Below are 16,180 nucleotides of genomic sequence, written 5' to 3' on the forward strand. Positions count from 1 at the left end.
AAGCTGGGAGTAATAACTTAAGCCCTGAAATTTTCAATTTAATAAGATTAAAACCAAATCTTTAAAAACATTAGCACATAGCAGAGTACACGGAGTCACTGTACTGCCCTGAACTGAGGGATAACTTGGTTCCCCAACATGGTAGGCAGTCTGGTAGGAGTCTGCCTTGATGATTCTGGTTCTGGGATGGGCACTGGGGAATGGGCACAGACAGAGAGAAGCCTATATTCTTTCATTTGTTTGTTAACATTTACTGACTCACAAATGAGTGTGTTTATTCTGAGAGATTAATATCACCCTTAACATAAGTTAGAAATCTAAGTATTTTTGCATATATAAATCAAAATATCATTGTCACCTCAAATATCTCAAGCTTATGTTGCAGCCTCTGTCTTCCTTAGTTGGATTACTAACTACTGAAGTCTAGGACTGGTCCCACCCCAGTTCATGGGCCAATCCTTTTTTGAGGCAGGAAGTTTTTACTCCGTCTGAATTCTTGGCTAGCTCCCTACTAGCCTAATTAGAAACATCTCCTGGGGGCTGACCAATGACCCGGATGTTTTTTGCTGAGTGTTCACCAATGGAGATCCAAAGGTTCTGCCTCCCTGAGGTATGAGCTCTTCTCTCCTCCTACTGTGATTATACTCTTCTGACAACATGGTTACTCTTCTCACTCCTTCCTTGGTCCCTACTGTGTATAAATGGACTTTCTCCAGACCAGTTTTTGTCTAGGCTCTCACAATCTATTATGAGTCCTATTCACACAATCTATTGATTGTCTCATCTTGTCCTTGAACTAGAGATGAGTCCAGGTCAAACTCCAGTCCTGTGGCTGAGACCACAGGGGGTGTACAGTGCCTGTGTGCCTAGACCTCATAATATTGCCCCATTCATTCCACCACTTCTGGATTCCCTGGATGACTGCTCATCTGCTGTAATAGCAGCAGATCCTGTTCTTGGACCTCCCATGATACCAGCAGTGACCACAGACATTGCCTTGTGTAGTTACCTCCATCTTCACAGTTCATAGAGCCCAGATTTCTGGGTCAATTTTACTCTAGTCAGAGGCTTCAGTACCTGACCTGGTACTCGTCTTCCGACCTGCATGCTAACTAAATATCAATAATCTAACTTTTAGACATGTGATAGAATGAATTATGGGAACAAAGCTTTCATTTTTAATTTTTTTAAGTTAATTATTTTGACAGAGAGAGAGAAAGAGAGAGAGAGCACAAATTCGGGAGGGACAGAGAGAAAGAGAGGGAGAGAGAATTCTAAGCAGGCTCCACAATGTCAGTGGAGAGCCCGATGCGGGGTTCCAGTTCATGAAGTGTAAGATCATGATCTGAGCCAAAGTCAGACATTTAACTGACGAGCTACCCAAGTGCCCCACTTTTATTCTAATTTGAGCTATTTCTCAAAAAATATGCAAGTATATTCCAATTTTAGTTCATTAACAGGGGCCCTCGAACAGTGCTGTGCATTAGAATTATTTGGGTAATTTTTCAAAAATATAGACTCTCGGATCTCAGTGTTCAGTCTGTGATGAGGTCTTGGAACCAGCATCCACAGATCACAGTATAGAAAACACAGTGATAGAGAAGTAATCTGTCTGATCCATCCCCGTGGCTACATACCTTAATGCCTGCAAAAAATTCTTGGCTTTCGATGGCTAAGCTTTGTACATGTGGATTCTCCAACAAAAAGATGGAAGCACTACAGAATATCTATGAACACAGTTATGAATAATCATTTAGCAATACAATTATGGGGAAAATATGTGTAAACTATTGTAATTAAGTACTTAACTTATAGTAGATTGTGCATAAAAGATAATAAGAAACTAAACAATTTGAAAACTTGCTTGAAAATCGAGAAAAATTCCACAATTTAAAAATATTACCTATTCAAACCTCAACATAAATCAAAGTGTTGTAGACTTTGTATTTAAGATATATTTAAAAGTGGATAAGTGACATCATCATTAAAAAAATGAAAATATTTTTCAAGAATAAAAACATATCATTTTAAAACCAGAAAGAGGCATCAAGTTATAAGGGTTCATTGATAATTCAGCAAATGGTAACAGCAGATATTCATATGTAGTCATTAAGATACTGACTCATCCAATATCATTTGAGTTGGCACAATTTCCAAGGAAAAAAGAAAAAGAAAAACATTAGTGCTTGGTATTCTGGGGATGAAGGTATTTTTAGGATATGTTAAAAAACTCATTTTTTAAAATCAATACATTCACGAAAAGAAAAAAAAATGTGAACATACCCTATCTCCGAGTCTGAGATTTATTCCATCCAGCTCTAAAAGAGAGAATGCCTGAACTGTGGTCTCTTGCTTCAGCTCCTCTTTGATTTCTTGAGAAGAAAGCCTAGACCAAGTTATGAGAAATCCCACCGAAGTGCTTGTAGGGGAAACATCAAAAGCACACCTACAGAAAAGCCTGGATTCAATCAGCTCCACCACAACTTCTGGCCTTCCTGGGGGCGGTGGTGGCACTGAGACAAACCGCTGACCTGAGGGGAAAAAATGCATAATCTGTCATCAATCAGGCATCTTAAAGAATGGATAATGACAAGCAGAAAGCTCATGGAGACTGCGGCTCAGGGATTTATATTAAGAAAAGTAAAATACATTCAGAAAGATAACTATTATCTAGCAATCAGCAAAGCAGCACATTTTTATTTTTGACCCAATAATCACAGAAATATTGATAGCAGAGAAACTTATCAGCTCATCAAGCTTATATTAATGTACTTTGGATGTGTCTACCCTTGAAAGAAGTCTAGCTCTTGAGCATAAAAGTAATTCACCTCCTTCGAAGTGATTTATGAAAGATTTCCCTTTCTAAAAGATTGAACAAAGAAATAAAATTAAGGTTTTTTTTACGTTATAATTTCTTGCTTAAAAAGTAGTCATTTATAGGGGTGTCTGGGTGGCTCAGTCGGTTGAATGTCCAGCTTCGTTCTGCTCAGGTCATGATCTTGCGGTTTGTGAGTTCCAGCCCCGCATCGGGTTCTGTGCTGACAGCTCGGAGCCTGGAGCCTGCTTCGGATTCTGTCTTCCTCTCTCTCTGCCCCTCCCCTGCTTCCTCTCTCTCTCTCTCTCTCTCAAAAATAAACATTTAAAAAAAAAAAAAAGTCATTATAATGTAAACTCAAAAGGCTTACTATTTTCCTCTTATAACTCAACCCATCATTACTCTGGGTTGAAAGAGCAGCTCATTACGGGACTGATTAAACTGTTGAGTGAAATACATCAGGTGTTAAACAACAGTCTTACTCTTTTCATTTTTCTGATGTTAAAAATGTTTGAAATTTTCTCTAGGAACTTGGGAAGATTTTGTAATTTTCATCTCTGGTCATTTGTAAGATTAAATTTAGGGATCTAAAATGTTTCCAAATGAGTTTTTTAAATTTCCTTTGTTTTAGAAAAGAGAAAAATATCCAAGTGATAAATTTTACAACATTTAAAACATGTTAAAATGTACAAATTTTTTTTAGGATATACATGGTCATTTTACAATAGTTGCAAAAGTAATTTTTTTAGTCCTCTCATAAATTTTTGAAAACTCTGAGGGATTCTAACCTAAATATAAGGGAAAAAATAACCTTGTGTATTTTAAGATATTTTAACTTGCTATTTTGTTAGATATTCAATTACAAAATCCGAGTAGCAAATGAATTTTTTTCAAACTAATCTGAGTAATAAATATTGTTGTTTTTTTATTTTGAGAGAGAGAGAGAGAAAGAGAAAGAGAGAGAGAGAGAGAACACACAAGCAGGGAAGGGGCAGAGAGAGTACCAAGCAGGGTCCGTGTTGTTAGCACAGAGCCTAACTCGGGGCTCAATTTCACAAACTATGAGGCCATGACCTGAGCCAAAATCAAGAGTTGGATGATTAACTGAGCCACCCAGGCACTCCTAATCTAAGTAACAAATACCTTGCCAAACATCTTAAACATGAGGTCAAATCATTATGTTCACATTTGAAAGAAATAATAGACTACTCTTTAGTACATTGGTTTTTAAAAAAATTATATATGAGGGAAAATTTCCTCTTACATAAATTAGGAAAAAGAAGTTCAACTTATTTCCAAACAGGGAAGAACTATCTATGTAAATGATTATTTAGAGTAAGAGATGACCGATAACTGAAAAGAAAATAATTCATGAAAATTAAAATTTTGAATCACTATTTTAAATGGTATCAACTATCTGGGTGAAAAAACAGATCATTGCTCACAACAATGTAGAGGAAAGAAACTTTGTCAACATATATTTAAAACAAAAGTTTGCAAAAACAAGAGATAAATTATTTCTGCTTGTACCTTTTTGTCAATTCTGATATTAACAGTTGCTGGATATGTTAACATATTCTCTACTTTATCCTGAAGCTGTTGACTTTTGATTCAATATTTCCATTCAAGGGTTATCTCCCCAGATTGTGTATGATTTTGTATAGCATTTTTTTCCAATAATTGCATAAGCCTTCTGTACAACATACATACATAGCTTAAATTTATTGCTTATTCAGAAAAGAAAAGCGATTTCACTATAATATATGTATATGAGAAAGATAATCCAAACCTATTACGCAGGTTATATATAAAATATAACAAATATACTTTATGTTTAATATTACTATTATTAGGGATATTGTTTTGTTCTCTTAAGAACTTAAATCACAGTGTTTAATTAAACTGAGACTTTCAGATAAAATAATAACTTGTTTAAAGAACAGTAGAAAAAGGAGCTGGAAAATCCATTTACAATTGGAATAGAACATAGAAAAACAATTCAGAGGGATTTACTTTGAGTGCTATTATTTTGTTTTTTGAGAGAGAGTGCAAGTGAGGAAGGGGCAGAGAGCAAGGGGGAAGAAGACTATTAAGCAGCTTCCACGCCCAGCATAGAGCCCATGTTGGGGTTTGACCTCCCAACTGTGAGATCATGATCTGAGCCAAAATCAAGAGTCAAATCCGTAACTGACAGAGCCACCCAGGCACCCCTTATTTTGAGCATTATTATAAGGGTAGTTTTCAAAGGCAAAACACATTAATTTTTAGAACTGGTATCTAAATATTATATAATCTATCCTGATTTGTTTTTTGTCATTATGGTTTATTTTATCAAACACCTTAGTTAATTATATGTCAACAATCCCATATTCATTTATTATATTCTCATATCATCATCAATATACTTGACCAATATATCCCGCAAAAACGCTAAGGTTTCAATAATAATTTTAATCTCTTCTCATCCTTTAAGTAGATATCATAAATTTATTAGACGATCTATTTAGAGTTATTTTAAGAAATACTGACATAGGATTTTTTTAGTTTGTAAACAACTTCTAAAAATTTAATTTAGAAAATAAAAAAAAAATACAGATTTGAAGGAGGAGAAAAATTACGAGTACCATTAACATTTTTGGTGTTTATCTTTCAAGAGTTATTTGGTATAAATGCAATCGCTTTCAGAAAATAAAAATGAGATTGTGCTACATATTTTGATTTCTTAACTACAGTATGCTATTAATATTTACTAATATCAAAGAATGTATTCCTGAATTTTAATATTGTTTATAGAATATTTTATCATGGGTACACCGAAAATATTGAATCATCAGCAGTTACTGTATATTTGCAATTTAGTTTTTCATATTATTAGAAAAATGCTGTTTTAAAGAGAATACTTACATGCTTCTTTAAATATTTCTATGAGCTAGACTTTTGAAAATGGAATTGTTGAGGACAAATATATGTGCATTTTTAATATTGTTGCGATATACTGCCAAATATTTCCCCATAAAAGAATTCTACCAATATCTGTAGGGTATGACATGCCCAACTCCATATATTTGCTAATTCCAGGACTATTCCTTACAGGCAGGATAAAGTGATTTTTATTTTTGATAGTCATGAGACTGAGGTGAAGTCAAATAGCATAACTAACATCTAAGTAAGTTACAGAACATAAAAACCCATTGAAATGGGGGCACCTGGGTGGCTCAGTCAGTTAAGTGTCCAACTCTTGATTTCAGCTCAGGTCATGATCTCACAGTTTGTGAGACTGAGCCCTGAATCAGGTTCTCGGCTGACAGCACGGAGCTTGCTTGGGATTCTCTCTCTCCCTCTTTCTCTCTGCCCCTCCCCCTGCTCATGCTCTCTCTCTCTCTCTCTCTCAAGAGAAATGAATAAACAAAACAACTTTGAAATTGTAAGTTTATAAATTGTTAAAAAAAATAAAATTTGATACTTACGAACACAGTCACCACTAATTTCAATTTCATCAGGGTCACATGGGTGTAATTTTGCATCAGAAATAGCTGCAAAAGGTTAAGGTTTGTATATTTATTCAATTGAGCTTAAAGATATAAATACATACATAAATATCTGAAATGACAATTCCTCGGAGAAGTATGTTTCAATAGACTAAGACTTACTTATTCTCATTTTTATTTATAATAAAATTTTCCCTTTTCAGGATGAGATCAAATAGAGATAATTTAGAATCATATTTTAAAACAACTACAGCTTTCATGTCTTGTTTCCTAAATTTTAGTCTACACTATTAAGTAATGAAACTAAAATTTACATAAATTTATACAACAATTGGTTTGAACCACTTCTGTGGAACTTGTTTCCCCTATAATCATGTGCAGGGTTACAGAAATGAGTTGACAGCTGTCATGGTAATAACTATAACCCAATGCCAAACTAGGTTCATTGGAACAAAGGTAACTACTCGAACAAAGACAGGCTCATCAGACTGCTTCTTGGAAGAATTTAGAATTTAAACTGAGAGACAAGGACTTGAGAGCAGAGTCAAGTCAATGATGAAGTTCTACAGGAATGTGTATAGACTCTTGTTGCTAACCTCATGGGAGGTGCTCTAATGCTCATATCTTCTGAGGCCTTCTTATTTAACTCTTTCTCAGATTCAATGACACATCCTAAAATCCTTAGAGTTCATGATTTTTAAACATTATTTCAACTTGTTTTCTGTTATTTGTAACTCAAACTAATGATTCATTGTGAGTTATACCTTTTTAAAATTTTTTTTTAACGTTTATTTATTATTGAGAGACAGAGACAGAGCATGAGCATGGGAGGGACAGGGAGAGAGGAGGAGACACAGAATCAGAAGCAGGCTCCAGGTTCTGAGCTGTTAGCAAAGAGCCCGACACAGGGCTTGAACTCAAAAACCGTGAGATCCTGACCTGAGCTGAAGTCCGACACTTAACTGACTGAGCCACACAGGCACCCCTTTTGTGAGTTATATTTTTATACGCATTTTGATCACAGTTCATTTTTTAAAATTTGTGTATAAACGATTTGTTGAAACTACTGTCCTTTTTTTTTTTTAATTTTTTTTTTTTCAACGTTTTTTTTTTTTATTTATTTTTGGGACAGAGAGAGGCAGAGCATGAACGGGGGAGGGGCAGAGAGAGAGGGAGACACAGAATCGGAAACAGGCTCCAGGCTCCGAGCCATCAGCCCAGAGCCTGACGCGGGGCTCGAACTCACGGACCGCGAGATCGTGACCTGGCTGAAGTCGGACGCTCAACCGACTGCGCCACCCAGGTGCCCCTGTCCTTTTTCTAAAGAATTGACTATATTTAGTGTTGAAAATCAGTTGATTATACGTGTGTTGATTTATTTCTGGGCTCTGTTCTTATCCACTGATCTATCTTGATGCAAACATAACACTTTACAGATTAACTTTAGGATAAATCTGAAAGTCACTATAAATTGCCCAACTCTTTTCCTGATCAAGGTAGTTTGGGGTATTGAAGATATTTTGAATTTCCATATAAATTTTAGGAAAATTTGTCAATCTCCAAAAAAAAAACCAAACTTGCTGAGATATTGATTAGGACTGTTTTAGAGCTATAAAGTACCTTGAGAATTGGTTTCTTAACATTGATCTTTGTTCCATAAACATGGTTTATCTCTCCATTATTTTAAGTTTTCCAACTTTTCTCAGCAAAGTTTTACTGTTTTCACTTTATAGGTCTTGTGCATCTTTTTCCATATTTATTCCTAAGTATTTCATATAGTTGGTACTATAATTAGTATTTTTAGATAAAATTCCTGCTAGTACGTATATAAAGAAATACAAATGATTTTTACATGTTGATCTTTTTTCTTTCAGTATAACTTCTTACTAGCTCCAATAGCTATTTTGTAGATTCCACTGGATTTTCTAAATATATGATCATACCATCTGCATTTATATGTATGAGGGATATAGTTTTCTTGAGTGTCTGTGTCTTGCTTTTACTTTGAGAGTATTGTTGGCTCTACAGAAGTTTTTTGGTCCCTACTATTCATTTTTCTGGAAAAGTTATGTAAAATTGGTATTATTTCCTCCTTTATTATTTGGAAGAATTCCCAAACCATCTGGGCCAGGGTTCTTCTTTGTTTTATTTTATCTGTGGAATGGATTTTAACTAAAAATACAATTTGTTTAACAATTATAGGGCCATTGAAATTATTTTTTCTTTTGAATGAGCTCTAGTATCCGTGTATTTCAAGAAATTTGTCTACTTCATTTAAGTTGTCAAATGTATTGGCAGTTATTCATAATAATTCCTTATTCTTATAATTCTTTTAATATCTGGAGAGTATGTATTTTATCACCTCTCTTATTCCTGATATTGGAAACCTCTGCCTTTACTTTTTTCATTTTGTGTATTATTCCATTGATTTTCACTCTGATCGTTATTTCCTTTCTGCTTACTTTGGGTCTCATTTGTGCTGCTTCTAGTTTCTTAACATATAAACTGAGTTGTTTTTTTTTTTTTTTTTTTACAGATCCCACAGATCTGTAAACTCTCTTGTTTTCACAGTATATTTAGGGGTTGTTTTTTGTTTTTTTTTTACTAACATCAAACTTTTTCTTATATTCTAATTTCCTTACTCTAGGGCCTAGCATGTAATCTATCTTGGTAAATGTTTCTGGTGCACTTGTAAAGAATGTGGGTTGTTCTGTCATCTGTGGAATCTTCTCTAAATGTCATTTAGATCAAGTTGATTGATAGAATCTTTCCACTCTCCTCCATTTTTTTTGTTTTTGTTTCTATGTGCTCAATTATTGACTGATGAGTGTTAATCTCCAACATGAACCATAAATTTGTCTATTTCTTCTTAAAGATCTGTAAGTTTTGCTTCCTGTATTTTGAATTCTGTTTTTAGGTACATAAGTATTTAGAACCATTTTATCCTGTTGTTCAATTGATCCTTTTATCTTTAGGAAATGACCCTTGTTCTTCTAGGTGATATTCTTTGCTCAATAATTTACTTTGTCTGATATGTACAATGCCACTCTAGATTTCTTGTCATTTGTGGTACCTAAGTCAATCCTTTTCTTTCCTCATATTTATAACCTCATTTTTCTTTATGTTTAACATGGGCTTCTCTGGGCAGCCTATAGTTATAGTTGGGTGTTGCTTTTATTATCCAATCTGAAAATTTCTGACTTTCAATTGGGGTGTTTAGATCACATATATTTAATATAATTATTGATATTCTAGGGTTTAAATCTATCATGTTGCTATTTTCTATTTGTCCTTTTGGCACTTTTCACTTGTTTCTGTATCTCTAAAAGGTGTATTTTGTGTATCTTATCTATTTTATTGGCTATTAGATACACACACATATTTTAGTGGGTGCTGTAGGGTATATAGTATATGTCCTCAATTTCTCATGGCCTACTTCCAATTGATATAATGCCTCTTTGTATAGCATAAGGACCTAATAACCACCTTGCTAAGTACAAACGTGGAAAATATGAAAAAACATTTTCCAATGAACTTTTCTCAGTAAATAACATATATAAATCTTTTGGCTTGAATGGCATTGATTATAAGTGTAATCTTGAATTAGTGTTTCTTGTCTTCTTTGCCTTATAGAAATTGTAGATAAATTGTATGAAAATTATATGTAAGTTATAAAAAACAAAAGTCATAAGAATATATTATTAAAATGGTGACAATTTTCTTTAATTTGTGCTGTTTTGATAATGTTCAAAATTTTTTTTTAATATTTGTTTATTTTTGACAGAGAGAGAGAGACACACACAGAGCATTAGCAGGGGGAGGGGCAGTGAGAAAGACACACACACAGAATCTGATGTAGGATCCAGGCTCCGAGCTGTCAGCACAGAGCCCAACACAGGGCTGTAAGAACTCATGAACTGTGAGATCATGACCTGAGCCAAAGGTGGACGTTTAACCAACTGAGCCACCCAGGCACCCCTGTTTTGATGATTTTTAAGTTAAATATACCTGATGGATTGTTGCCTATCCAATAGCCTATTAGCTGGTGACAGAAATATGTCCAAGTAAAAAAGGAGATTTCACAGATTGCCTCTGAAGACAGAGATAAGCCAAAGAATTCTTCTGAAGTAGTTGTGATAAGACTTCTTCCAAATAAGCTCCTTAAGGGGAGGTAAATTCCAGTTAGCACAAGCTCTCTTTTTATCCTTTGGGCTTCCCCTTTTATCCTGTCTAAAATGCACATAAAGAGCAAAAACTGGACCGTCATCTTGTCACTGTGAAGAAAAAGCCTAGAGACTCACAGAGACCTCAGCCTGACATTGTAAATGGCCAAGTCATCATCAGCCCGGAACATCTGCTTCAGATTCTTGGTAAGCAAGAGAAAGAGACACTTAAGAGGATTATATGATTCATTTCTGTTTGCTATCCAGGAATTCTAATTCAAGTTTAAATAGTATTTCAAGGTAAGCTTTTATTGGCACATCAGAGAAGATAATTCATGTGTATATCGATTAATAACTTATATACAAAAAGTAAAAAATAACAATCTTCTCCCAGAAATTCTCTTTACTTAAAACCAGTAGGAAGACATGAATATGAAGAATAAAAGAAATACTTTTGAATATTCAAACTTGAGAAAATGAATGGGTGGGAATGACATTAACAGGACATATTTTTTTAAGTATTAACAGCATGTCAAAAAATGCAAATTATATGTATTGAGTTTTTAAATTCAATGTAAACAATATTTTTGTCTAAGTGACTGCTTTTATGATATTCCCTGATATAAAAGTTCTGTTTTCATTTTTAATAGTAATCAATATTTCTTAAAAAATAATGTAGATATGTTGTTGGGTTTTTTCCCATTGAAATACCTATGCAATTTTCCACAAATACTTGGTAATATTATTAGAAATTTTGTAAAAATTAACTATTTTGATGACAAGAATATTGAAAAATACTAAAAAGACATTTTTCAAATCTCTCCCTTGGCCACTCAAGATGCATCTCTCTGGATTCTCTCCTTCCTAATGGATAACATTAGCTCTATTAACTGAGCAGTTGCTGTCCTTCCTGAACATACTGCTTTCAACCAGGTTTAGCTGGCTAGCAGCTGTGTAAGAAATGTGAAGACTTACTGGCTAAAGCTCTCAGGATAATTCTCTTAAGACTTCTCAAAGCACAGAATAAAATGAAGAGTTCCCTAACTAGCAGACCCTGCTGCCTTTCCAACCCATGTCTTGTAATACTCTGCTCACTCTTTGCGATCCAACATCTCTGTGCTACTTTCACTCTTGGGAGCAACACCACACTTATTGCCTTAAGGCCTTTTACGTGCTGTTGTTGTTGTTGTCTGGGATGTTGTTCCCCACACTTTTTATCTGACCCAGGACTGTTTACCCTCAAACTCTCCATGTCAATGCCCTTTTCTCAGAAGAGGCTTTCTTCTGTGGTTCCTCATTATAAATTTCACCCTCCTTCACCTTTGGTATTCTCATCTACAGCAACTTTTTTTTTCTAATTTTCATTTTAGAGAGAGAAAACATGAGTGGGGGAGAGGAGCAGAAGGGGAGAGAGGGAGGGAGGGAGGGAGAGAACGTGCGAGAGAGAATCCCAAGCAGGATCCACACCCAGCACAGAGCCCAATGTGGGGCTTGATCCCATGATCGTGGGACCATGATCTGGGTGAAGACCAAGAATTGGACACTCAACCCACTGAGCCTCCCAGGCACACCTACAGCAACTTTTAATCTTCTCATTCACACCACTCATTGCAATTTGTGGTTCCATGTATATTCCTAGCCATTGTTTTGCCATATCTATTATTTGTAGGTTTTTTTGTTTTTTGTTTTTGGATAATCTAACAACCTCAAGATGAAAATATTCATAGGCATTACTAAAACGATTGTCATTGTTTGCTAAATCAAGTGTTTGGCCTAGTTTAAGAGCACTAATCCAGAACAGTATCTCCTAGCATTTTCAGTCTCCTACATATGGAGGAATCCAGATAACATAGTAGAGGGATATTGGTTTCCTCCCATAATTTGGTCACATATCAGCAAACTTTCTCCATCCCCAACCAAGAATAAATCCCTCAATTATCAGCTTCATTCCTGTCTAAGCAGTCCAAGTAAAAAATCACCATTATGTAGCTTCTTTCCATTTTGAGCTCCTTGTATCTGAGGAGGTGGGTCACTAGTTCTATTAAACACTTCTATTAATGTGCATTTGTTGTGTCCTTACTTGGTACTGGGCATGAGGTCATGAGACCTTGATATAAAGGGTACATTGCCTTCAAAAAGTTCACAGTCATAATTGAGCACAGAGAAAAAAAACCCAAAAAACTCATTAAGTTCAATTATCTATTGTGAGCTCCATGATGGTGTATTATGGGAACTACCCTCTTCTCCAACATCCTTAGTCAACAACATGGTCAGTGGCAGCCTCACGAATCCGCTGTGCATTTTATGTCTGTATATCTCATGTCCTCTCTTAGATAACAAGCCAAAACAGAACTGTCCATTCCTTTCTCTCCCCAACTAATGTGTTGCTTTCCTATCTCAGCTGCTCAAGCAACAAACCTAGGCCTTGTCCTTGGTTCCTTTCTTTCCACCTTCTCTCATATCTAATGCATGAGCTCTGCCTCCAAAAGACATTCCAACTCAATAACCTCTTCTCTTTGCCACTAGTTTAAACCATTTCCTCCTTCCCCAACCTTTGAGCCACCACTGTCTTTCCACAGCCTCTTCAATGGAGTCTTTTAAATACAATCCATAGATCATATTCACCTATTTTAAATCCCATTAAGGCTTTATACTGCAGTTATGACTAACTCTAAGTTCTTACCACAGTCAACATACCCTACAGATTCTGTCCCCTTCCTACTTCTCTGATCTCATCTCTGAAGTCTCATCCATTCAGTCTTCCTGCCATGTTGTTCCTCCTTCAGTTCACTGAACAGCCATCTTCATACCTGTCTAAGGACACTGGCATTTGTTGTTCTTTCTACCTAGAATGCTCTTTCCCCATATGTCTTCATGGATGGTTCATTCTCCTCATTCAGAGCTCAGCTCAAGTTCATCAACTGTCAGAGAGACCTTCTTCAGGTACTCTGGGTGAGACAGCATCCTTGTGCCAGTCAATCACTATTGCACTGACCAGTTTTCTCTAATTTATAACACATTTTGCTTCCAAAAACAATTTTATTTTTTATTTTCAGTTTGTGATAAAATTTTATTTAAAAGTAATTTAAATGGACATAAAAGTTGCAAAAATAATATGGAGCTTTCCTGGTAATAATACCCTTTCACTAATGTTAACATATTACAAAACCATGATACATTTGTTAAAACTAAGAAATTGATCTTAGGACTCTATTCTTTTTTTTTTTTTTAAGTTTATTTATTTTGGCGGAGCAAGGGGAGGGAGGGAGGGAGAGAGAGAGAGAGAGAGAGATAGAGACAGAGAGAAAGATAACCCTAAGTAGGCCCTGTGCTGTCAGCACAGAGCCCAATGTGGGGCTCAAACTCACAACCACGTGATCATGACCTGAGCTGAGATCAAGAGTCGGATGCTTAACCGACTGAGCCACCTAGGTGTCCCAGTTAGGACTCTATTCTTAAATAAACTGAAAAGTCTATTTGGATTTTACCAGTTTCTGCTAACATTCTTTTCTGTTCCAGTATTCAATCCAGGATATCATCATATTGCATTATTCATCATGTTTCCCTAATCTTTTCCAGTCTGTGACAGTTTTTTCACTCTCTCATGACTCTCCATGATTCTGACACTTTTGAAGAGTATTTTTCACAGGTGTTTTGTATAATATTTCTCACTTTGGATTTGTATGAATTTTCTCATGATTATACTGGGGTTATGGCTTTTAGGGAAGAATACCACAAAGGAGAAGTACATCTTATTGCATGTTATCAGCAGGTAACTGATATCAACATACATTATCACTCATGATATTAACCTTGATCACTTGGTTAATACAGTGTCTACTACGTTTCTCCCTTATAAAATCACTTTATTTTCCTTTCTATACACTATTATTTGGGAACAAGTCACTAAATACTGCTCACAATCAAAATGAAAGGAATTAGGCCCCATATTCTATGTGGGATAGTAACTGCAAATATTTGCAATTCTTCTTTAAGGAAGGTTTGTCTCCTTTCTTCCATCAATTTATTTCTCTAATCATGTCTTGATGTAGTAGGGACTCGTGGATATTTATTTTATTCTTTGAGTCATATCCAGTTTATTTTTCTATGTCTGAGGCACTCCACCAGAATGTGAGTTCCATGAGGGAAGATATCTCATTTGTCTTGTTCATTACCATAACCCTAAGGCCTAAAATAATTTCTGGCAAAGGATAAACATTCAATCAATATTAATGAATGAAAGATGAAATAACTTAAAACACATTTGCATGATATCTTTTTGTGTGGAATAAGCTTAGGAATTCCCTGAGCTTGCACCCATGGGTTAACAAGGCATAAAGAAATAGGAAGCCACAGAATGAAAGCATCAAAGATTAGGTAAACAGGGAAAAGGCCCCCAGTATAGGACAAAGGTATAGGAATAGGAAATTTCAGGATGAAAACATCCAAGATGAGGTAAACAAGATTAGGTATTCAGGGTGGAAGCAGCCCCCAACATAGTACAATAGCAGAAAGCTGCTTTCACAGGAAGGAAGGACCAAAATAGGTAAACAGGTAAAGAGGGCTATGGATGGCAGCAGGGCAAAGTTGCCCAGAGTGGAGCTAATTAGCAAAAGAAAGGTGCCTTGTTGACCCTGACGGTAGCATGCTCTTTCTGTCTTATTCCCTAGGCTAGCTAAGATAAACAGACTCATGCCTGCCGTAAACAACCATCTGCTTGGCACCAGGACTTTGTTTTGTATTGACCCAAACCCCTAATGCCAAATATATTCAAAAGCCCCTTTCCCTCACACCCATGAGTTAATGTTCACGGTTTCACAGTCTCTTTGTGCATGTCCATCATGCTTGTAAGCCTTCTGATCCTAATAAAAACGAGCAAGGACCCTTACTCGTGTCTCGTCTCTTCCTTGACATTAGCCTCTCTTGCATTTCAATCCTGCGTCCGCTCTCTTGCTGGACAAGAGAGAACTCCAGACCCAGAGTCTATGACATCTTTCACTCACCATCCTCATCCTTTAATTAAAAAGGGTGAAAGGGCATGAGGAAACCAAAGAAGTTTTAACAAGCTCAATCGTTATGTTCAATGGGAGGAATGGCAAGAAATCTGCTTTGATACTTTCACATCAGCAAATATTTCTGAGGATCTTAAGATCTTGGTAAAGAATCCTAAACAGATTTGGCCAATTTAAACCAGAAATTTAGCTTCACTCTAGCAATAGTGGCAGACCAAGACTCAGTGAGATTTGTATTATCTCAACACAACCTATCCAGAGAATGGCCCAAACAGAGCAACACACACAGTTCTGTGACTAGTAGTTCATGGATATTACTCATGTTTTCTTACCTTCTGCACAATATCCCATACATCCTTGAGTGGGCTGTAGTAAGTACACAAAAAATTTTCCACAGTTTCTTACAGACACTGGGATTTGAAAAAGACAGCAGTCTTTTGTAGCGTTAAACAAAAAATGCCATGTGGCACAAGCTGTCAGTTGCTTGATCTCTCCAGGTGAAGGCAGTGTCTCTGAATCTCTCAGGGATAGCCAGATAGGGGCCTGTGTTCCACAGTGATTCATCTTTTGCAATAGAGAAAACAAAAGTTGAAAATCCAAGTTATTTTCACATGTGATAGATAAATCAACTTTGCATTTTTTTCTGAACCACCTTTAAAATATTAAGTTATCATTTAAAAAAATCTAATAACTTGTACCTGT

At 35.7% G+C, this 16,180-nt stretch overlaps 1 protein-coding gene across 1 annotated transcript in view; it reads right to left on the bottom strand.

The window, feature by feature from the left end:
- Nucleotides 1-16,180, bottom strand: part of VWDE (von Willebrand factor D and EGF domains) — a 76,867-nt gene that overhangs the window by 48,638 nt on the left and 12,049 nt on the right. The window contains 4 exon segments of the mRNA XM_019443466.2: nucleotides 1,638-1,727; nucleotides 2,284-2,531; nucleotides 6,283-6,348; nucleotides 15,811-16,042. Of these exon segments, the coding sequence (XP_019299011.2) occupies nucleotides 1,638-1,727; nucleotides 2,284-2,531; nucleotides 6,283-6,348; nucleotides 15,811-16,042 (636 nt within the window).

The sequence above is a fragment of the Panthera pardus genome, unplaced genomic scaffold, assembly GCF_024362965.1.
Source record: "Panthera pardus isolate Hobbes unplaced genomic scaffold, ASM2436296v1 HiC_scaffold_8, whole genome shotgun sequence".
NCBI classification, from domain to species: Eukaryota; Metazoa; Chordata; class Mammalia; order Carnivora; family Felidae; genus Panthera; species Panthera pardus.